Genomic DNA, 24942 nt, shown 5'->3' with positions numbered 1-24942 from the left:
TTAAAGCGAGAAGTACTAAAGGTAAACTCGGACCTTAAACTAGAGCCAGGAGAGAGATCCGAATACTGAATACCCACACTCGAGGAAGAGACCAACGTAGGTTACGGGGAAGGGGATCAGAAAGACTAAACCGGGAGTGCAGTATCTATTTAGTGATCAGTCTGCTAGTTTCGTGAGGAAAGGTTCTTAGGCCACTTGCAGGTTCCGTCTTGAAAGTGAAAGCGGGAAGATAGGGGATAAATAAAAGAAGTGAGTCTTTCAAGCAAGCTTTCGATTGTGACGAGTACAGCGGTTTCAGTAAGCTGTTCCCTCGGATAGTTGAGGAGGGAGGGGCGTACTGGGCTCGCAACTTGATTAGCTAGGGCAGTTTTTTAGTTCCGCTTATTGATTACGGCCAACTATATATATGGCTTTGTTGTCGCTTTGAACTCCGGTTATATGGGGGGGGGGGGCGGGGGCGCAAGTGCTAGTGGTTTTGCTCAGTCCCTCAACTAAACAACTAAACTCCTGATCTTCAGCTTCAATTACAGAACAGAGTATTCTGCTTTATTTTATGAAAAACTTGCACAAAGCCACTTTTGGATCTGTTTCGGGCAGATGATCTGAAGGTTCAACGCCGGCTCCGTGAGAAGGGCGGTGGAGATCAAAACTTAGATTACGGTTAGCGATGAAATTCCATCTTCGCCCTGAAGGTTGCTTCGAATAAAAAGATCGATAGCATTTCACAGACCTCAGTTGAATTAAATGAACAAGACAAAATCTGTTGAAAAGTGCTAGTGGTTTTGCTCAGTCCCGCAACTAAACTCCTGATCTTCAGCTTCAATTACAGAACAGAGTATTCTGCTTTATTTTATGAGAAACTTGCACAAAGCCACTTTTGGATATGTTTCGGGCAGATGATCTGAAGGTTCAATGCCGGCTCCGTGAGAAGGGCGGTGGAGATCAAAACTTAGATTACGGTTAGCGGTGAAATTCCATCTTCGCCCTGAAGGTTGCTTCGAATAAAAAGATCGATATGGCCTTCTTATGCCTCTTCCCCCTTCTATATTGTTGGCTTGCTTGTGATGTACTGGTTTCGGTTGCTACACCTGCTCCTACACCAGCTGCTATTCCTTTTTCAAACCTTTGACTTATGTCCATATTAGTGCTTAAAAAAGCAAAAAAAAAAAAGGTCTTTCAACCAATTAAACTAGTGGGGGCCTCGCTCCGCTCAATGCTTCCATCGCAGAAAGCATTTCACGGACCGGCTGTTGCATGAGAGCAGCCACCTCAGTTGAATTAAATGAACAAGACAAAATCTGTTGAAAAGTGAGTCTATGTGATTGCTCTCTCATGCAACGGCCGGCCCATGAAATGCCTTCTTCAATAGTCCCTAGCAAATCCTTATATATATATATATATATATATATATATATATATATATATATATATATATATAGAGAGAGAGAGAGAGAGAGAGAGAGAGAGAGAGAGAGAGAGAGAGAGAGGAAAATGATTGTGAGCTTGAAGCTCATATTGCTTATATGAGCTTGAGGGCCCAAACACATGTGGGCCCACATTGTTAGGATGATCTAAAGCATTCATTTGAAAGGTCTTTACATAGATAGCATGTGCACAAAAAAATCAGCTCCATAGGATCATCATAACCCATCCAAAAGTGGAGGGCAAAATGGACAGACACTGTTTGCCACAAATCTGCCCATTTTTGCCCTCTGCTTTTGACGGGTTAGGATGATCCAATGGAGCTGATTTTTGGTACACTCCCTATCTATGATGGGGCCTTGCAAATGAATGGCTTGGATGACCACAAAAAATGTGGGACCCATGTGTTTGAGCCCTCAAGCTCACAATCATTTTCCTCATATATATATATATATATATATATATATATATATATATATATATATATATATATATATATATGAGAAAAGTGTTTTTTGGTGCGCTTAAGTTGTTATAACGCCTCCCATTGGTGCGCTTTAGCGGGACCCAAACATTTAAATGAATGGGAGGCGTTATAACAACTTAAGCGCACCAAAAAAATGGTGCCCTACGTGTGTTGAGACATATGCTGTATAATAATTGAACAGCTTCATATTTCAAACATAATATTAACCCTTTTTCATGCTTTTATCAGGTCGACCCATTTCTTAATTTGGTAGAGGACTGCAGGCTACAGGCTGTGAATATTTCATCAGACCATCGAATGAAAGTATATGGATCAAAAGAAGATGATAATGCTGCTTGGAAGTCCCTTACAGGAATAGTTATAACAGAGAACCAGTCGATTGAATCCATGGCTTCCATTATTGTGAAGAACTTGAGAAAGTTATCAGATGTATACCTCAGTTGGATTTCCAAAGCATCTTAGAGAGTTGTCTATTGTTTAATAATGCTTAAATAATTCATTGTTTTCATTGGGATGCACTTATTTGACTCTTCTTTCTACAGCTGGAGTCATCTATGATAAGGCAGCAGCTGTTAAATGACTTTTTGCCCGATGATGTATGTCCATTGGGAGCTCAGTTGTTCACGGATGCGCAGGGACAAATTCCCCTGTTTGGTTCAAAAGACTATCAATCTTTTGACGAGGTTATTACACGGCACTTCTCCCAAAATTAACCATAGTAAATTTTATGACCTAATCATGTCCATTGTTTTGTTGCGCAGTCCATGCCGACTTTCTCAATAGATGATGATGGTTTTCCTGAAGCATTTGAAAGTCAAGCTGATCATAAATCAGAGTTTTCCATGCACTCCCCCAATCTTTTGAGTGTCAATCAGCTTCTAGAATCAGTATGTAGTCGTTTCACTGATCTCTTATGTACTTGGTTTTACTCAAATTGCATCAAATGAGACTTAAAATTTGGCAAAACCATCTATACCAACGCGGTAAATAATCTTTATATTGATGTTTAGTTTCTAGTTGGCTAGGCGCAGTGGCAACTATGTGACAACTGCCATTCAAAAAAAAAAAAAACAAGGTGACAGCTAAAAGAAACTGCATTTAACAGCTTGCCTTTCTTCATCTCCACTTAATTGTTCCTGTGACAAGTCATATTCTGCTTTATAATGGCAATTTATTTATTTAGAACAATAACTAGCAAAAAATGTAATGGATGTTGTTATCAGACCTAGTGTGTATGCATACACTGTTGGCTGTCACAACGTGCTTTTCTCTGGTTCATGATCTTTGAAGTAACTTCTCTACATTACCATAGAGTTCTATATTTCTATTTATGTATGGAAAACTAAGCCACTTATTGCTAGAATATATTACCGACTTTAACCTGACTTTCTTAACCACAACAAATTCAAGTTAATTTCTTTAGCATCATCACACCCATTTCAAATAAGCCTAGTTGCCTGAATAAATAAATAAATAAGAACAGAGTTCATGAGGTGAGCATTGGCAATGGGTTGCCAATTTCAGGATCATAGTACACAAGAATAGCCTGATAACTATTTGATTTGCATCTAGTATGCACGAATATCTATTTTTAATGGACACTCTGCCCTTCTTCCACGTAGGGCCCAGCATCAGCACTGAAGCATGCTTGCAAACTGGATCCCTTTTTTATGTAGTTATTGATTGTATATATGTTATATTTTTTATTAGAGAAATGATAGAATGAAGGGTGCCCTTGCAAAAATCAGCTTCAAGGGCGCCCCTATTTGTTAATTTCTGCAAAGTGTGGCGCCAAAAAAAAGTGGAAGGCGCCTAAAAAGGTAGAAACTGTGTTGACTTTGCATAAATCAACCAATAAGGGGCCCTTGAAGCTGATTTTTGCAAGGGTGCCCTTCATTCTATCATTCCTCTTTTTATTAATTTCAGTATTGATTTCCTCTTTATCCATCTGTTTATTGGTCATTGACTCCAAAGCTTAAGCCATGTAAGAGTACTTTGTAGTGCACAACCTATATGTTAGGTGTGCAACTACTTCCATGCTCCCTACCTAACTGCTAGAGCTAAATTTACCTATCTGGGTGCATCACATTATTTTAAGGAGGTAAATATGTGCAGGTTTTGGAGACGGCACGGCAAGTTGGAAGATTTTCAGTATCAACCACTCCAGATGTCCCATATAAAGAAATGGCCAGTCATTGTGAAGCCCTTCTTGTTGGAAAGCAGCAGAAAATGTCTGCTTTTATGACTGCTCAACAAAAACAGGAAAATTTTCTGGGTCTCTCAGATCACAATGAAGAGCTGCAGCCGTCTTATTCTCTTATGGACCAGGGTTACCAAATGGTACGAGACTATTAATTTATACATAAATGCATGCATTCATGGTCGAACACACAAATACATTACATGTGTATGACCGACATGGTCACAAATATCTCTGATTTTTTTCAAGATATCGTGATATTTTGATAAAATGAGGAAACCCCAATATTTTTATTAAATATCATGATATTTATGAAATTTTATTTTTTATTCTCCTTAAATTATACATTTTCATATATTTTTAAATAGTGAAATGATATCAGCACAACCGTGCTCTAATATTTCTACAAACACAGCTTGTCTTTTCATTTTTAATTGGTTTGTAAGAGCTTTTTCGGAAACTGTAATAACCCTTGACAGCTCTTTAAATAATAAAAGACAAGATAGGTCAGTTAAATTATCAAAACATGGCTGTGCTGATATCATTTCCCCTTTTAAATATTCTATTTTTTCCAGTTTTTCCCTATATACCAAAAAAATAAATAAATTTAAAACCTCGCATATATTTGTGACTATGATGACTGACATTTCAACCTCTGCTAGCCATCTAATATCTTGCTTGATACTGCAGACGGGTAATCCTTTCCTTGACAAGGATTTCAATTCAGAACCACTCCAATCATCTAATGGTCCTCCTTCATTGGTGTGTGCAACTGAATACCAACATCAGCCACAGTTGTTCAGGTTACCGGCGTCGAGTCCATTCGATAATTTCTTGAAGGCTGCTGGCTGTTGACACAGATATAACAGACCAATAGAGCTATCAAAGAGCACGGGTCCCAATTCTTGTGGGACCCACACTGCCACCCGTTGGTTGTCTTGATACCTGTGTTGCTGCTTGCCATTATCATTGTCACTGTTGAAGGCAGCAGGAAGAAAAGTTGGGACTTTTGTGTTAAGGCTTGAGGAAGTGTACAATATTCAGGGCATATTCCTTCATTCTTTTATCTTGTATTTTGCTTGAGAGTTCCCAAAGCAAAATGGAAGATGTGGTTCAAGTTTTGTTTGCTTCTTGGGTGAATGAGATATGCAATGTTTCAAAGTGGCCAAGGTGCTTTGAATCATTGGATGCAGAACCTTACATATTCTTATATTTTTTTTCTCCACCATTATAATGGAGATGTTTGTAAACTTCAGGTCTGTCATAAATAATATGTATTGAAAAGACCATTCGAAAAAAAAAAAAAAATGTATTGAAATGTTGGGCAAATGAGACCCTTTAATAATATTTCGCAACTTGGAAGGTGTATCACCTTTTTTTTTATTAAGGTGTTCTTCCGGGGTTGGGCCTCTAGCTCAATGGTTGAGCTTTTGTATTTCAACCTTGAAGTCGTAGGTTTAATCCCAGTTTACCTACAAAAAAAAAGGTGTTCTTCTTAAATAGCTTAAATTTTAATAATTAATCCATCCAAGTCGCTATTTGCCGATCTCTTGACATACTGGAAGTACACTAGGAAATCTGTTAGGGCCCGTTTGGATACCTCAGATTTTGTATTTGGATTTCGAATTTAGTTTTCAGTACAAAATGAATAGATCTGCCAGTTCATGTTGAGGGAGACAGAGAGGGAAGGGTAAGGTTGACGAGCCAAGAGGGTGAAGGGAAACTGCCAGATTTATGGATTTCCAATTTCTTATTTCCATAGCTTATTTGAAAATCTGATATTTTCACTGTCAGTCGCTGAATTGAAAATTCAAGGATTTTATCAAGATCCAAATGTCAACACAAAAAGTTCTCTGCAAATGTGAGAATTCTAAATCAAAATCTTCTTGGCATCCAAATGGGCCCTTAATGTATCATGAATCTCATCAGTTAAATGAAGAAATCTCTAATAGAAAACGGTGTGGCTATCCATCCACATGATAACAGCGAATCTACCTCAACTACCAAATTGCCTAGGACACTTAAGTCTGAAATCTTATTTTTTTGTTTGAAAGGTAACAAAATTTTTATTAGATCACCAAAGAGCATTACAAAGAGGGGACAAGAAGTCCCAAATGGTAAGCCCAGCACATGGTTACATGCCCATTAAATGAAAGGAGAAGAAGCAAAAGATGATACGGTGAGGATTGTGCAGATGCAAAGATCTCTGAAACTCTTAACTCTTATTTAAGTCTGAAATCTTGGTGCCCAGTAAAATTGTCCTGCACTTTGCTTTATTGAAATCCCTGATCCCAATGACACCAGAGAAAGCCCATGCCCATCCCCTAAGACCTCTCTTGTCCATGAGATCTCCAACTCCAGCAGGAGAGACTCAGCCCACCAAAGTTAAGCTTCCACAAATGAACCTGAAGTATGAATATAGATAGATCTTTTACCCAAGTTTCTAAAAATCAGGTCTAACAATCCCTTTTGTAAAACCGATTATGATTTTAAGGCTGAACAATAAGGTCACTATTCTTGACTTAGGGATTGAGCCTCTAGCTCAATGGTCTTCGACGTCCCCCACCAAAAAAAAAACACTAGAAAGATCTCGTCACAGTCACGTTTGTCACTATTATCCCTGTTGAAGTATGAAAGATTAAATAACACCAAACTGTAACTACTTTAGCTTTTGGAGTAGGAAAATGTAGTTTCACATTGTATCATTCAGAGCTAGTCCCAAGGCAGGTATTGGGTTCAAAACTAAGGGGTCACACGTGAGGGGGAGTGTTGAAGTATCCATGAACACGCTCATCTACGTGAAACAGAGTCTTAAGAGGAAGTCTCTCTTTACTCTCTCTTCTAATAAGAAAGACAAATATAAAGAATAAAAAATAACAGAAAAAAAAGGTTACTCTCTTTTTGGTTGCTGGTAGTTGGGTGGGGGACTAGGAGAAGATGTCAAAGGGGAGAAGACAAGAAGATTAGGTTGGGAGAAGAATAGTGGGAAGATTGAGGTGGATGTGTTTGGTTGTGCGGAAATTGATGAGAAGATGTAGGGGTGCCATTACCAAAATGGAGGGTGGAAGAGAGAGAAAGGGAAGAGAGAGAAAGAGAGAAGATAATAGGACAAAAACTTCTTAAGATCTTCTCCTCAAATTTCACCAAAAATTTGGGGAGAAGATTAGGGGGAGAAACATCTCCGCCGAGTAGGATAAAATGTAATAATGATGTCTAGAAGTTGTCTGGTGGTCAAAGTTTTAAACGGCAACCAAATATGCTTTTGGGAGATCTTTGGAAGAACTCAAGCATTTGACACTCCAACAATTAGGGGTGGCAAAATTGGCCGAACCGAGCTGAAACCGAACCGAAAATTCGGTTCGATTTGGTTTGGGAGTCAAACTGAACCAACCCGATTTCCAATGAATATGAGTAAGGGTAGCGAAATTGGCCGAAACCGAACCGAAAATTCGGTTTCAGTTTGGTTAAACCAACTTATTCAAATTTCAGTTCGGTTTCGGTTTCGTTCTACCAAACCGATTCAACTTTCGGTTCGGTTTGCGGGTCAAACCGAACCGAAACCCAACCATTGCCAGCCCTACTTACCCCCAAAATGGGCGACCAAACAAAGGTAAGTAGGTAACCGGTTTTTTTCGCTCGTGTAAGCATTAATTTTGACAACGAGGCGTCTCTTTCCGTTGTCTACACATACAAATAGTCAAAACCATCTTCATCTCTCAGTTTCTTGCCGTCCTTTTGCACCCTCTTTTCTCCTGCTTCTTCTACAGAATTCAAACCATATCTCCCTATTCCTCCTCTATGTGAGTAATTTTTCCTTTTCCAATTACATTTTCGTGTCACATCTTAAAAATCTCAAACTTTTCTATGCTACATCTGCTCCTGCATCTTTCACTTTTTTCCCTCTTTGATGGATGAGATGCATATTTCTAAGCCGTGGATCTCATATGTATGAAAATTTTGTGTTTACCTGAAAGTTTTGGATCCTAGTTTGGAATCTGAACTCCTAGTGGAACTGATTTTAGCTTAAATTTTGTTCTGTTGATTTGTTGTTACACACTGATTGGATGATGTAGCTCCAACTGAAATACTTTGTGATATGGTGACCTTATTGGGAAATTCTCATTTATTTAGGTTTATTATTTAGCAATAGCAAAGAACAAACAAATCAGAAAAAATAAAAGAAAATGAAAATGTAAAAAAAAAAAAAATTATCTCCAAAGAGTTAGGAATCCATCACTCTCTTTTTTCTTTTGCTTCCCATCCAACTGAAAATTAGTTCCTTCAATTTGCTAAGAAGGTCTTGAATGGATATCTCTAATCTAATAACATGATATCCCTAATACTCTTCCCAGCTGAGGCCCACTTCTACCCAAAGATTTTTTTTTTTTTTTTGTGTCATTCCAAATACCCAAAGAAAAAGAATAGTGAAAAGAGTAATTAACCATAAGTTATTTCTTCTCTCGAAGATGACAGTCAATTGATTGAAGAGTCTCATCAATGTACTACAGAACTAGGAGCAATCCGTCAATTATTAAACCATTTCAGAGCTGATTTCTAAACCTTTTGTATCATTTTACGATAGATGAAGAGGTGATTGCCTATTTTAAGGGTTTCTCTATACACAATACACATTTGCAGGATGTTTTCTTTTTCCTCCTCAAAACCTTATTTAAAACCATGGTCCAACAAAAGAGCTTAGATCCTTGGGGGGATGGGAGCAATCAATAACTTCAGAAAATGATACAAAGTGGTCTTCTTATTCACCATGAGGAAGCTGAAAAAGGAATTAGTTGGAAAGCATCCTCGAGCATAAAAAAAACCACACATATATTGGGCTACATAATTGACGAAAAAACCTTGAAGCAAGGAAGAACCTTCACCCAACAGATGATGAGCAAAATAACTTTTGTATAAATAGGGAGCTGGATAGAGTGGTTAATTTTTTAACAGTCCTGGATTCAATATACATTAGGAATGATTGCAGCAACAAGAGGGTTTGAATCTTCACCTCATCGGGGGAATTCTATGTCAAGTGCTTCTACCTTGGGAATTCAGTGCCAAGTCTTTCTATTATCGCATCTTCCAAAGTATGGAATATCCCTTCATCTCCAAGAGTACATGCCTTTGGGTAGATAGCAGTACAGGATAAGATCTTGGCGGTTGATCATCTGCTCAGCCGGAATACGCTGATCATTGACCATTGCTCTCTGTGTGTCGAAGTGGGAGAAACTTTCAGTCATGCATTGCAGCGATCTGGAGTCTTGGTATGCTGTGCGATGGCCCAAAAAAGGGAGAATTTTGTGCAGGCTTACATTACTAGCTTCCTCATGGGCCCTTTGGAAAGAGAGGAATGCTCAACTATTCTAGAATGTGACCAAAAGTGCCATCGTCGCTTGTGTGAAAATCGTCACTCTTGTTATTTCTTGGGTGAGAACCATTCCATGCTTCAGCATGTACTCTAGTTCAGATATCAGGCGTTGCTGGACGGAGGTGTTCTGTAGCACCGAAAGGGAGATACATAATGCCCCTAGATGGTCACCCTCGGATCCGGGCTGGGTCAAGCTCAACTTCGACGGATCCATAATTGGCGATGAGGAAGGTGGCATTTTATATGGGCTTTCTCTTGGCCCATTGGTTCAAAGGACTCAAATGAGGCGGAAGTGAGGGCTCTTCTATAAGGAGTTGTATTATTGCTAGGGCGGACCTAGATCATCCTTGTATTGAGGGAGACTCTTTCAATGCCATCAGATGAATGGATGGCTCTCACCCCTCCCCTGTCGCGGTTTGCGGAGTTTTTTTATGAGATTCATGTCCAGCTTGCCGGGTTCCCAGTTAGATTCTGGCCTGCCAGAAGATCGGCTAATAGTGATGCTTATCACTTGTCTCAATCAGGGGTCACCCAATATAGCTTGGAGATTTTTGACTTTCTCCCCCTGACTCTGCTTTCCTCGTGTACCCCTATCAAAGGTGTCAATAGAGGTGTGCGGAGTGTCTAGAGGATTATCTTCTCTATGGTTGTCCAATGAGCAACAAACCTTCCTATTGTTAGAGATATTCTGGTGACTTCTTTCCATAGGTCTTGAGAGGAGATTCGGTTGAGCAGATGTAGTAAGAAGTGTCCTCGCCCCAGGTGGCACTCCTCCTGGCATTTTGAAGCTGAACTTCGATAGCTCGATTCTTGGCAACCAGGCTCGGTTGGCATGGGGGGTCTTCTTAGGAGCGTAGATAGAGAGGTTTTATAGGTATATTGGTGGGAACAATTCTAATGAGTTGATGGTTAAGGTGCGCTTCTTTATGGAATCCTCCGTGTGGATCGGACATAGTTATATCATATTATCATTGAGGGTGACTCTCAATGTCGTCAGATGAGTGAGTGATGGGTCAAGATATCGTTGGTGACTCAAATATTATCGAGGAGATTCTTGATGTAATTTAGGGCCATGACATGGAATTTCGGTATGTTTGGTGATCTACCAATAGTGATGTTGATCTGCTTGCTCGTTCGGGTGTTGACAAAGATATGATTTTGACGTTTGACCACCTCCTTCCTCGAGGATCTTCTATTTGTTCTAGTGTTACTTCTTGTTCGATGTGTTTTCTTTGTTTGGTTTTCTCCTTTGCATATTTTGTTTTGGTATTTTTTGACCATCTCTGATGCAGTCATAGGGCTGATTTGTTTCTATTTTCCTACATGCCAATTAGATATAATTATTTCCATTTTCTTTCATGCCCATCAGGATAGATTTAATTATATTTCCATGCATGGCCAAATAAGGAATTTGTCCATTCCATGCATAGCTAAATAAGGTCATTTAGGATTGTGTTTACTTTTTTATATTTAGGTTGCCATTAATATGAAGATGGCTATTTTAGATGTTTTTTTACTTGTATGAGATTCCATTTTTAGAATTCCTCCTAATCTATAGAAGGAGGTGGATGAGACATGTAATGGGACTTTGATTATTGAATGAAATTTGCCTTTAGGCTTTTGAGTTCTTTTGAGAACTTTTGATTGCTTGGATTAGCACCTGCAGGAGTATTATCTAGTTTCACTCCAAGAAACTCGACTTCGACGGGATCGAAGTAAATCACATCTCCTTTGACGGTGATCGAAGTATCCTATTCCCTACGACGGTGTTCGAATGGCTCATTTTTCATTTATTTTATCAATCTTGCATCCGCTGCTGCGCCACGAAGAGCATCCAGATTTTTGGACTGCATCAGTTGGTATCAGAGCTGACTCCTTCCTTGGGTTGAAGAAAAAGTTTGGTAGCGAAGTTTGCGTGGATTCGTGATGGCTATAGATTATCTTCGATCATTTCAAAGAAGAGTTGCCGAATGCTAAGATTGGGAGGTAACATTACATTTGAGATCATTTTATTATTATTTAGAGGAAGAAATCATAAATTGGGAGTCACCGTCAATTTATGATGAATATTCAGAGGATGGTATCCAAAACAAAGTGACCAACAATTCACTGGAAGAGGTAATCGATGAGTCTTATGATATCCAAAACGAAGCAAAAAATAAATAAATTAGATTGGATATCTCATTTGGTGAACCTATGAAGATTGAAGAGATATGTGAATGGAAAAATTGTGCATTGATCTCTTTATCAGTTTATCTTGACCAATTTTTATTAGATCTTATATTGAAGCCTATGCCGGTTACTCATGGCTTTAAGCTCATTTCAGATCAAGAAATAATATATTTTTATCTTGGGAATTATATAATTTGATTGGGTAAATTTCTGATCTTTCTTCGTTACTTCAAAACTAGAGGACGGGTATTTTTAAACCATGGAAGAATGATGGAGGCGAAGATGACCGCAAGCATGTGTTGTTGAAAGATTCAAATCCGAGGACGGATTTTCTCCATTCCGGGGAGGCTGATGTAGCCCAAATCATAGGGCTGATTTGTTTCTATTTTCCTACATGCCAATTAAATATAATTATTTCCATTTTCTTTCATGCCAATTAGGATAGATTTAATTCTATTTCCATGCATGACCAAATAAGGAATTTGTCCATTCCATGCATAGCTAAATAAGGTCATTTAGGATTGAGTTTACTTTTTTATATTTAGGTTGCCATAATATGAAGATGGCTATTTTAGATGTTTCTTTTTACTTGTATGAGATTCTATTTTTAGAATTCCTCCTAATCTATAGAAGGAGGTGAATGAGACATGTAATGGGACTTTGATTATTGAATGAAAATTGCCTTCAGGCTTTTGATTTCTTTAGAGAACTTTTGGTTGCTTGGATTAGCACCTGCAGGAGTATTATCTAGTTTCACTCCGAGAAACTCGACTTCGACGGGATCGAAGTAAATTACATCTGCTTTGATGGTGATCGAAGTATCTTATTCCCTACGACGGTGTTCGAAGGGCTCATTTTTCATTTATTTTATCAATCTTGCATCTGCTGCCGCGCCACGAAGAGTCCAGATTTTTGGACTGCATCAATCTTGATATTGGGCTTTTGCCTCCCTTTTTAAATAGATCTTCACCATTAAAAAGTGTTAAAATTTGAATAGCCTACTGTAAACAAAATTGAAGAAATTGTAACTTCTAAAATTTGTACATCTTTTTGTTAATCCATAAACATGAAAATCAAAAGGAAGGGGAGGGCTAACTGGTTTAAATATTTTGATCATAGCGTTTGTTTGGTAATATTTTGAGTTAACACACGACTTCATACTTGAAAGGAAAATGTTTGTTTTATCTTTTTTGAAATAAATGAAAATGGATGATAAATGGAATATTGGTATAAGATCTATTAATTTTGTTTGAAATGGTGGTATAAGATCTATAATTTAAAAGTGATTCAAGCAATATGATTGCCACTTGTATTTGCTATTCAATTTAGGGACTACTGTTATTTGCTCAAGTAAGAAATCTTGTGCAGAACTTCAACAAGGTCATTGGAGAGGGGTTCCATTTTGAGCATGGAGGACAGTCAAGATTATAGTCAACCAAATGGTGATTCATCTTACTCGTAACCCCTTCTTGAAGAAATAGATCCAGTTTCAAATCTTTTATTATTGTAACTAGCATGCGCAACACAAGTACTCATTCTCACTTATTTCTTGAATACTTTTTGTTACCCAAGAAATTGTCTGCAGGTTGTGTGCTATATATGCCTTGTTCACCTGATTTCATAGGTCTAACCATTTCACTTTTTTTACTAATATATTCTCATTCATTATCTTCCAAGAATACCCATGCTGACATTAATATTTTTTCCATTATATTGATATAAATTCGAACGCGTATGTTGAGTTTAGAGCCCTCGTTATTTGGATAAGTCAGCTTCTGCAAATACCAGAAAAAAAATTCAGTTTATCGCAGATACCGTTTGATAGTCTTATGACTTTTTTTTGTTCGTTCGAAGGGTGAATGATATTCTTAAGACTTAGTGTTCACAGTAATATTGTGTCATGGTCTCGACTTGTTGATATCAGGGTCCGCCTGCCAAGTCCAGATCGAGTGACATGTAGTATTTCTGATTGTGACAGGAAGAGGTCGTAGGTTTCCCCGAAATAGATGCAAATATGTATCTTTCTGACCCTGTGGATCTGCCATAAGGCTTTAAGGGATGAAACACACACACACACACACACACACACACACACACATAACAGCTATAGAAGAAGCTGGCATCTTAGATCTAACTTGGCATATGCTTATGGTTTTGGCACTGTATGCTGCTTTCTCTTTGAGCACTCAAAGTGAAACAGCTATAGAAGCTGGCATCGTAGATCTAACTTGGCATATGCTTATGGTTTAGACCCTGTATGCTGCTTTCTCTTTGAGCACTCAAAGGTGAAACTTCACAAGCCTTTTTCGTTTTATTCAACTTTTAAATCTCTCTTAGATGAATGGGAACATGTGAAGTATTTTGAGCATCCTAAGATCATCAAAATCTGCACGAGAGGGAGAATTAGAACTGTTTGTGGCCTGAGGATTTGGTTTTGGAGCACATCTGGCATATTTAGTGTTAAGTCCCACTCAATTTTATTTTTTGAAAAGCGACAGATATATATATATATATATATATATATATATATATATATATATATATATATATATATATATAGAGAGAGAGAGAGAGAGAGAGAGAGAGAGAGAGAGAGAGAGAGAGAGAGAGAGAGAGAAAACGGTTCCTACACATATGTGTAGATAAGTTATCTACACACTAGCTTAAAATACAGTGGGGGCCACATTATTTGGGTGATCCAAACCATTCATTTTTAAGGCCCTCACATAGATAGGGTGTCCACAAAAAATCAGATCCATAGGATCATCCTAACCATTCGAACTGTGGAGACAAAAAATGGACTAATTTGTGAAGGTTTAAAGACATCCATTTTACCTCCACAAATCGTAGGGTTGGGATGATCCTATGGATCTGATTTTTTGTAGACACCCTATCTATGTGAGGGCCTTTAAAATGGATGGCTTGGATCACCCAAACAATGTGGGCCCACACTGTATTTTAAGCTAGTGTGTAGAGAACTCTCTACACATATGTGTAGGAACCGTTTTCTCATATATATATATATATATATATATATATATATATATTATATGAGGAAAGTGTTGGTGAGCTTAAGCGCCCAATCACATGGGGGCCTACTTTGTTAGGATGATCCAAAGCATTCATTTGAAAGGTCCTTACATAGATGGGGAAAAATCAGCTCCATAGAATCATCCTAACCCATCCATTTGTGGAGGTCAAAATGGATAGACATTGTTTGTCCACAAATCTGCCCATTTTTGTCCTCCACAAATGGAGGGGTTAGGATGATCCTATGGAGCTGATTTTTGGTACACACCCTATCTATGATAGGGCCTTGCAAATGAATGGTTTGGATCACCATAGAAAATGTGGGACCCATGTGATTGGGGCGCTTAAGCGCATCATAAGTTTGGTGAGCTTAAGCTCACCAACACTTTCCTCTCTCTCTCTCTCTCTATATATATATATATATATATATATATATATATATATATATATATATATATATATATATATATATATATATATATATATATATATATATATATAGATGAAGTCGAAAGTTACAGAAGATAGGGACCAACGGTCCCCTGCATATTTAGTCATCAAGGATACCAGCAGACTAAAAAACAAAACCATCGTTGCTCCGTCAGAGACCACCTTACCAAAACTCAAAAGTTTCTAAAAGCACTATGCACCAGAATGCTGAGATTATCATTCTTAAAGGCTCTGTTCACTTGTTTTCTTGCTGCAGGAAAGGAAAAGAAAGGAAAAGGAATCTGATGTGGCAAAATGGAAAGGAAAGGAAAAGAAACTGTGATTTACCCTTGCTTTCTCGCTGTTCACTTGCCCAGAAAGTGAGGGAAAATATGCAGGAAAGAAGAATTACCCCATTTTTGCAAAAAAACATATGATCTAACCCATTTAAGCAGTAGATCTAACCCATTATTTAGGTACTTTATTTTTTAGAAATGGATATTTTGAGAAAAAGGATGGATCTGTTTGAAACTCACAGAGCCCAACAAACCCCATTTTTGCTGGATTTTGTGATTTTTAAAATGCTCAAGTTTTTGCAGAAAAAAAAATACCTGAAACAAACACAGACCCCATTTCTGCCATATTAGGTTCAACCCTTCCAACAGATCCAACCCATTTTCGAGTTTCAAAAAAATGGAGTTTCAAAAAATGGGTTCGATCCTTCCAACAGATCCAACCAATTTTCAACGGAAAAAATGGAGTTTCAAAACACCATTTTTGGCCAAGAGAGAGAGAGAGGGGGAGAAGGAGATTCCCAACAGATCCAACCTTTTTTCTCACTTTATTTCAACAGATCCAACCCCTTTTTTTCACACAGAGAGGGGGTTTAAAAAAAATACCGAAAATAGAAGACAGAGAGAGAGGGAGGGAGAGGGAGAGGGAGACGAGATCGTACCTGGAATTGTTCGTCGGAGGGAAGATCTCGCCGGAGGGAAGATTTAACGGCGTGATTTGGATGGGAGGAGAGGCACTCGTGCAGAAAAGGGAGGAAATGAGAAACCCTTGCCCGACTAATTTTCGCTTGAGAAAGGAAAGTGATTTTCCCATGGTTTACGCGATAAAGTTTCGACGGAATCTGCTAGAAAATCCCTTTTCCATGTATTAAAAAGTTATTTCCACATCCGTAAATAAACTTTCCCGAGAAAACTACTGAACGGCGAGAAAACCAAATTCCCGAGAAAATTTTGTTTATTTTCGTTTCTTTTCATTTCTCAGGAAGGCAAGTGAATAGAGCCAAATAGACTCCCCTTAAGATGAGCACTTCTGTAACTCCAGTAGTAGTCCAGCAATCTCAGATGCGAAAATCTCCTCGTCAAGGCTGATGGCCGAGAGTTCCTCGTTAGATGGTTTTTTCTCTTCTGATGCTCTCTTCCTGGTAATCATGGCCTCTAACTTTTGGATCCCTACCCCTTTATCTTCCTCCCACCGAAGATGTCTTGAGGTCTTTTCTTCCACCAATACCTTGATAAAGAAAGGATGCTTGTGCATAGGGGAGTGAGTTTCTTTCACGTTACGCGATCTAGTCAGACTAAAAAACACTTCCGGCCTCCTGTTAGCAGCCTCTTTAAATAACTTCCACTGCCGTTTTAAGAAGTCCCTATTGACTTCTCTATATGTGGGCGATTTGTTAGAGGCTGACTCCTCATTATATACCAATTCTTTCATCTATTTTAGAGAGTCCTCCATTTCTGATAAGTCCACCATCCGTTTTCTCTTTAGGCCTCGAACCAAGGGGCCCAAAAAAGCAGGGTAAGATGAGGAGGAAGCGTTCTGGTTTTCCATCTTGTACTGAGAGACCCTCGACTCAGATATATTAGAAGGAAAACGAAGGGGTAAGAAGGGGCTATTTTACGATAAATTGCCTCGGGATGTTTACTGATTATAAGCCAGGTATCCGAACTCGCATTTAATGTGGCGTGCAAAGATCTCCCATTATCATAAATGAGCATTAATTGTGCCGTAGTAGCCATTTCCAATCCTCCCATCACAAGTAACCTTTACGACTTCCAAAAAACATTAAGGTCTCGATAGAAGAGTACTGTAATCCTGTATCATTGATTGCATTGGGGTTTTCGTCCGAAGCAAGTATTTCAATCAACTCTCTTATTAAATGAAGGTAATCATTCCTCCAAATGCCGTCGTCGCTGTAGTAAGATACCTTTTCCAATCATTATCCCCCAAACTCAAACCAAGACCTGGGAAACCCCCTCATCCACAAGCGATGGATACTTTGGGTAACGAGGGGGTTCCAACAAAGCTTGAATTCTGAACCTTTAAAATTCCAACCACTTCTGATGTGAGTTTCAGGAGTGATCTTCCGCAGGAAGGCCCCCTAGCAGGATTAGATTTGTCCAATCTGCCACCTTGTTTCCTTGGGCGAACATTTTTTGGCTTACGAGGCTCCGGGCGGGCTCCTTGAATAGGTAAGCGAGAAATCCCTGACCTGAAGGTTTCCAGATCTTTCCTTGGCTTCACCAGTCCACTCTTCCATATCTTTTGGCGCAAGGATCTGACAAGCCTAGGAGGATATTTATGACGAAACACCTTCATGCTGGCACCTCCCATAATAGGATCCGATAGCGTGTGTAGGGGGGAGACTAAACTAGGGGGGTTTGAAACTTCCGAGGCCCTGACATCTTTGATAGGAAGGGACAGGAAGTAGGGCTGTGCATTATCCGGTTAAATCGAAATAACCGACCGAACCGAATTCGGTCAGTTATTTCGGTTCGGCTATGAGATTTTTCGATTCGGTTTTGGTTTCGTAATTTAGCAGATTTTGGTTTTCGGTTTTCGGTTCGGTTTGTGAGAAAAAAACTTCGGTTTAACCGAACAACCGAAGTAAGGGTTTAAAGTATTCTCTACGATTTCCCGCAATAGCCGCCTTAGCCGGTTACTTGTTTATGTTTACCTACGTAAGATTCTTAGAATATAATATTATATTAAGAGAGATGATATCGTTTGAATATAATATTATATTGTATAAGAATGCGAGCCTTTTAATAAAATAGTGAAGAGTGGCAGCCTTTAAATATAATATTATATAAGTGAAAGCTTTGGATATGATATTATACTAAGAGAAAGCTTTGGATATAATATTATAATAAGAGAATGAACAGCTAGTCCTTAATGCCATTCTGTAAAGTTGTCCTATAAATTTGCACCTATTAATCTCCCCATGGGCCCCTCTTAAGGCCCACTAGAGTAAAAGAGTAGTCAGGCAGGGGTTGTCCAGAGTTAAAAAAGGGGTGAATATATAACCCTTTACTTAAAAAAAAAACTTTTATGAGAATCCAGAGAAGAGCTTTATTTTCTAATTTCTCTATCTCTTCTTTACTCTTTTCTCTTTAGGGTTTCATTAGGGTTTGGTTTTGGGTTTTGTTGCCGCTTCTCCAACTCCGGCAACAGCGACCGGTGACCCCATCACTGGTGACCGAGACCACGGCTCCGGCGACCGCGACCCCATCATGTGAACTTTCTAACTAGAGAAAAACTCCTTTTGTCAAAATCCCTTTTGATTTTTGAATAGACAAAAACAGAATAAAAGAAGGTGGCTTTCTTTGAAGAGTTCTAAGTTCTTTTTGGTCTAAATCTGATTTCTTCTATTTTTTTTCAGTAATGGTATGAATCTATTCCATTTTTTTTATAGTGATATTTCCCCTCCATAAAAAACCCCCTCTTAACGTTATTTGTTAGCTTTTTTAAAGCAAAGAAACAACGTTAAAGGGGGTGATCTTATCCTCACAGTTGAACGATTCTCAATGAAATCATTCAAAGTGGGGATTTTATCTGTCAAGTGGGCTGGAATGCCCTTTTTTTTGCTAGTAATGGCATGAATCTATTTTCATTTCCATCTCAACTTATTATGATTTCTTACACTCTGTTCATAATTCGGTTTTAACCAAACTAACCGATCAACCGAAATTCTTATTCGGTTCGGTTAGGTTCGGTTCTAATGCATTTCGGTTTCGGTTGTGAGATTTAGCTAATCGAAATTTGTTCGGTTAGTTCAAATCGGTTCATTCGGTTCGGTTATTACCGAATGAACAGCCCTAATAGGAAGGAGGGAGACAACAGACCCTTCAAATGACCTGATGCATCTGTAAGATTCAAATTTGAATTCGAGGGCCCCAAATGGTCAACGGTCTCCTTACACTAGATTTCCGAGGAAAGTGACAACGACATCCCCCTCATCGCCAGTTGGTGCTCCGAATTCTGATTTTTCCGAATTGCAACTCCCACAGTGTAAAACTGGCCCAAAGCTCGAATCTAAATAGAGGGCGGAGGTGGCTTCCACCACGGAACAAAATTTTTAGCAGATACGAATGCCATATAATTATTATGGTCCCCCTTCATGTTTACTTCTAGGACTCGTCCAAATAAATTACCTAATGCTTCAACTGTTGACAGGGCCCAGACATAAAGGAGGATGCCATAGAAATTAACCCATAGCGCCTCCGCACCTTGAGCATACTCTGTGCTCCAGGTGGAGAGAGAAATCAAATGACTGTCCCACGCCTCCAATCCTTTGGCCAGGATCGTGGCGGCTTCCTCCTCCGATTTGAACATAAACAAAACTTCATTACTTGATAAATCACAAGGACACGAAAGGGAGGGGATATTCCAGGATCTCTTAGCCCACTGCAAAAGGTCATCGAGGGAACCAAACATATTCTGCTTCCTCCTGATGAGGCAGCTTTTGAGAGTATCCAATCTCGTTTCTACCTCCTCGCCCGAGATGATTAATGATGAGGTACCCCCCTCAACCAGAGAGGAGATCGTCCCTGAGTCAGGCGGTCGGTCTGCTTCATTACTAGCATTATCCGACGAGATTTCCGGGTTTTTCTTTTGCTTCCCATAGATAGTACTCTCCAATCTTAGCACCTACGACATTTGTTCCTCCATCTGAAATTGAGATAATGACAGGGTGGGCAACTCCAATCCCCGGATCTCCATAGTAATTCCTTCTTGCTTTCATTCCTTGACCCCCTTTGAGGATGTGGTGTTGAATCTCTAGGCAGGAAATCGCGATGATTTTGCTTACACCATCGACAACATCGTCACCATTTGAAATTCCAGTAGGTACAAGCTAAGCAAAACCAATCCGCCATTCGCCGTTGTCCCTTCAAGATTGAGAAAAGTTAAGTCCTACTCTCGTATTGCATCTTCTCCGCAGTCCTCTCATTTGTCTAAAGTTTGGAGTATTCTAGTTCCTCTTAGAGTTCATGCATTTAGATAGACAACCTTCCAGGATAAGATCTTTATGGTGGACCATCTTCACAAACGCCATATGTGGATAAAAGATCATTTTGCTTTATGTGCGATCGATGGTGAAACAATGGACCACCTATTCATTCATTTCCCTTGTGCAAGGGAGGTATGGTGCTGCATCCTGGATAAATTTGGGATGTCATGGGTTTTCTCTCGTCGTTTGGTGGAGCTTTTGGACAGTTGGTTCTCAGTGCCTTGACCTTCTAAAGGAAGAATCTTATGGAGAGCGGCGATGCTAGCTACGGTTTGAGTTCTATGGAAGGGGAGAAATGCTAGGGTATTCATGAAATCAATGATATATCACTTCCGGTGGTATTTTTGTCAAATGCCACATATATAAGTGCACAGGCATGAAGGGTATTTTTGTCAAATGCCGCATATATAAGTGCACAGGCATGAAGAATGTTCGATAACTCTGCCTCCTGGACTTTGTATACATATTATGAACCTTTTATTCTTTTCGTATCCATTAGCTAAGTCAATAGTTTCCATTTCAAAAAAAAGCTAAGTCAATAGTTTCTATCTGTACCATATATGTATCTTATATAACCATACAATCGGGGTTCAAAATTGATCTCATGTAGTGTGCACCATGTGCCCTACGAAGACCCGTGGCTTTCTTGGCTCCCTACATTTGTTCCCCAAATTCTGTACATTTCACTAGGCTGTCCAAATCATTAGATATAGATGCAGTTCTTAAATTCTCCGAGTGCTTCTATGATGGTGAATTGACCAGAATATTCATTTTATTCTTCTTATTTTCTTATTCTTATATATCATTCATCCATGTAAAGTGCCCATTTTGCACATGGTTTTATTTTTTCTTATATCTTTTGTCAATTGATGTTGTTGGTTGTGGTTGTTTCATCACTTTGTACCATTGCAACTACACTAACAATTGCCTGTTTTTTCTTTTCATCTCTGCTTAGATTTTAGATCAGCACATGAAATAATCAGTTGCAAATGATAGGGAGGTCACTTCGGTCATGTTTTCTGAGTTTGGGCCATTTCAAGTGGACCTTGAAGTTACAAACATCTATTTGACTTTGGTCATGTATTTTGACTCGAGATCCTTTTTTTAAAAAAAAACTTCTGGCCTTCTAAAGTTTGGATATATGGAATGATTGAGATGAAAACAGAGTTTCTCTAGCTACTTAAAACACTTTCTTTGGGTAGGTGGTACTTTGACCCATTTAGCATGTTAAGTTGTTTCATTTCTTTATAATTTCGTATTGAGTAGCTCTGTCTCGATCTCTGTTTTTCTTGTTTGGTTGGATGCAGTTTTTATCCAATGATTTCTTAACCTGTAGAATTTTTTAATAATACTCATTTGGAAAAATCTTTCAGCATTCAACAGTAAACTGTTCTTATTTCGGACACATATAGCCTTCTTCTCATGTTACACAGTGTTAAAGTGATGATATTCTGTGTATTTCACAGGCCCAGATGATGATAACGAGGTTGTTGCTGAGCATGCTGCCTTTGTGCATGGTGAACCCCCGCAAGATACTGAAGGTACCCCAAAGGTTGACTCAGAAGTGGAAGTTCTCCATGAGAAAGTTACAAAGCAAATCATTAAGGAAGGTCATGGTCAGAAACCAGCAAAGTTCTCAACATGCTTCTGTAAGAACATATAACTTATCACATGTATTTCTCTTCCATGCAAAGGCGGAGGAGCCTGTAGGCTATTTCTAATTCCTCGGGAGTTACTTTTTCTTGTTTTTTTTTCCCGTTCTTGTGAAGTGAAATTGGGAATCCTGGTTCTATCAGTAGACACTACTGTGTTCATTATGGCATCCAATGACTTCATATAGTTTTTGATGTCTTTTTTGAGGATCTTATTCCCTTTGAATGCAAAACTCCAATATGCTATTAAGATGATCTTTTTAACTGTGAATTGGCAGTCTGTTCCATTGTAGTTAGTTGTTGTTGGATTGGACTGGCTGGTTCATAACTTTTTGTGTTAGATATTTAAGTGAGAATTTTGATTTGTGTTCGGGCTAGTGAGGAATGATCGAAACCTTTAGAGGTTTATAAATTTATAAACATAGGCTTTAAATGACACTTTTAAGTGGCTAAGTCTCACAGGCAAAATTCTTAGTATATTTGGTATGACATGGGTATTCCCATCTAGACTCTATGATGTTCTAGATAGTTGGCCCCATGCTTCATGGCGTAAAAAGGAAAGATCCTATGGAATGTGGTATTATTGGCCACTATCTGGGTATTATGGGAAAAGAGGAATGCCAGGGTATTTAGAGGGTTAGTAAAAATCCCTCATTGCATCTTCATGAAGGTGATTGCACTAACCATATGTTGGGTTAGGGCTCTACCCAGTTTCAGGTTCGTCTCAGCTTATGAACTTTGGAACGGATGGAGAGGTTTGTAATAGTGTCGAGCTCCGGGAGCCTGTTTCCTAAGGTTGGGAGCTGCCTAGCCAAGGCAAACTAAAGCTAAACTTTGGCGTTTAAAGCTTGGGGAATCCTAGCCTGTTGGAGTAGGCGGGCTTTTAAGAGCTTATGACAGAGCAACGAAATGGGCCTTCTTAGGCCCTGCTGGGATAGCAGACTCTGATGAGGCTGAAATTAGAACTTTTCTCCAAGGCATATGGCTAATTGAGCCCAACACCCTTGATCAAGTCATTGTGGGCGGGGATTCACACAATGTAATAAACTGGCTAAAGGGAAGCCTCTCCCATCCTTGGTGGTTTGTTTATTGGATGGACGAGATTATGGACCGAGTATCAGTTTCTTCTACAGTCAGGGCTCCTATAATTAATATCTTCAGTGGCTTATTTTATATAAAATATTATAACCCATAAAGTATTAGAAAAAAATTCTATCACCTTAATCTTCTCAAAGCTTCACCACACTTTACATTTATTTTGTCTAATGCTGAGAGAGAGAGAGAGAGAGAGAGAGAGAGAGAGAGAGAGAGAGAGAGAGAGAGAGATGAGGCTCACATTTGTCGTTTAAAAGAGAAGGAGATGAGGCTTACACTTGTCATTTCAAAGAGAGATGACTGATGACTACCCTAGCATTTAATGCTCTTACAGTTACACTTGAGAGAGAGATGAGTTGAGAGAGATGAGAATGCTCTTTCACCACCATCTTTTGTTTTCCTTCTCCTATTTTGTACCAACATATAGCAAAATACATGTACTTTGAACAACATTTTCTAGGAAGGTACTCTCTTATATCTAATATCACTTGGATTTTTCTATTTTTCTTTATTAAGTATTTGAAATGAGAGATTATAAATTACCAATGTAGGAACATTGTCAATTCCTAGTCTAGCAATAGGATATAAGAGATTAAAAATTTATGGAGCATTCATTATGAGAGCCCCAACTGTATATCCTTCCACCGTGTAAGAAAAATTGTGAATAATGAGGCTGGTAGACTAGCTAGGGAAGGAGTTGCCAGGGAGGCTTTAGAGATTTTTCGACTTTCTTCCCTCTTTAAGAGTCCATCGCTTTGTATTTCCCCATTCTTTTGTTTTTTGTCTTCCTTGTATTGACAGTTTGACACTCCTCGGTTGCAGGGTCCTGCCCTTGTCTTGTCTCTTATTTATATTAATGCAATTTGGCTACGGAGGCTTTAGAGATTTTTACTTTCTTTCTTCTTTAAGAGTCCATCGCTTTGTATTTTCCCTTTCTTTTGTTTTTTGTCTTCCTTGTATTGACACTCCTTAGTTGCCGGATCCCGCCCTTGTCTTGTTTCTTACTTATACTAATGCAATTCTTTACCATTTAAAAAAAAAAAGGTTAGTTCCATGATCATCTGAGAATAAGTGATACCTAGGTCACATTGGGGGCCACCTTAGCTTAGTGTTATTTTTCTTAGATTTTATTTGTAATTCTTAGTTGTTATTAGCATGGTTTGAAATTTCGGTTTCGGCATATATTTTGGACCTAGCCGAAACCGAAATTTCGGCCGAAATTCGTTAAAGACGCACAAAATGTTGTTTTTTGGGTAATTTCGGTAATTTCAGATGAAATTTGGAAAGGACGAAATTTCGGCCGAAATTTGGTACGTTTTGCCAATTTCAGTTTCGGAACGTTTCGGTTTCGGTCTTGACCGGATTTCGGACGAAATTTAAAACCATGGTTATTAGTAGCGTACTAGCGTGAGTTAGTAATGAGGCTCACATGGACCACAACTTGTTTTGCTGTCAGTTTATTTTTATGAGTTTTAAGTTACTTGTAGTCTTGGAGAAGTCTATATATGTAAAACCTAGGGCCATCAAATGACAAACTTTATGAATGAAAACGTTTTTGCAACCTTTTTGCAGATGTGGGGGTGAGGTGCTTTGAACCCAGATGAGACACTTAGGGCATGCAAGTGAGACTCTAGCATGCCTAACGTTCTTGTTTATTTGTTTATTTACAGGCAACGTTTTAGGTTTCAGATTTGGTATGCATTTCAATCGTGATGGAAATAGAAACATGTCAAATCAACGAAACTTATGGAATGTATGCAAATGATGGACATTTAAGATGGAACT

At 38.7% G+C, this 24942-nt stretch overlaps 2 protein-coding genes across 2 annotated transcripts in view; both read left to right on the top strand.

Moving 5' to 3' along the window:
* Nucleotides 1–5492, top strand: part of LOC143845351 (protein SEMI-ROLLED LEAF 2-like) — a 39647-nt gene extending 34155 nt beyond the window's left edge. The window contains exons 15-19 of the mRNA XM_077353660.1: nucleotides 2138–2338; nucleotides 2452–2592; nucleotides 2671–2796; nucleotides 4025–4249; nucleotides 4800–5492. Of these exons, the coding sequence (XP_077209775.1) occupies nucleotides 2138–2338; nucleotides 2452–2592; nucleotides 2671–2796; nucleotides 4025–4249; nucleotides 4800–4964 (858 nt within the window). The 3' untranslated portion in view covers nucleotides 4965–5492. The remainder of the gene's footprint in view (nucleotides 1–2137; nucleotides 2339–2451; nucleotides 2593–2670; nucleotides 2797–4024; nucleotides 4250–4799) is intronic.
* A 2333-nt stretch (nucleotides 5493–7825) lies between these two features.
* The window catches only part of LOC143845551 (peptidyl-prolyl cis-trans isomerase FKBP42-like), a 31332-nt gene continuing 14215 nt past the window's right edge, over nucleotides 7826–24942 (top strand). Inside the window, exons 1-3 of the mRNA XM_077353930.1 lie at nucleotides 7826–7909; nucleotides 13018–13091; nucleotides 21877–22059. Of these exons, the coding sequence (XP_077210045.1) occupies nucleotides 13058–13091; nucleotides 21877–22059 (217 nt within the window). The 5' untranslated portion in view covers nucleotides 7826–7909; nucleotides 13018–13057. The remainder of the gene's footprint in view (nucleotides 7910–13017; nucleotides 13092–21876; nucleotides 22060–24942) is intronic.

The sequence above is a fragment of the Tasmannia lanceolata genome, unplaced genomic scaffold (genome assembly GCF_043159265.1).
Source record: "Tasmannia lanceolata isolate RefF3 unplaced genomic scaffold, GAP_Taslan_0.1 ptg000015l, whole genome shotgun sequence".
In the NCBI taxonomy this organism is placed as follows: domain Eukaryota; kingdom Viridiplantae; phylum Streptophyta; class Magnoliopsida; order Canellales; family Winteraceae; genus Tasmannia; species Tasmannia lanceolata.
This window is presented reverse-complemented; position numbering and strand designations above follow the sequence as displayed.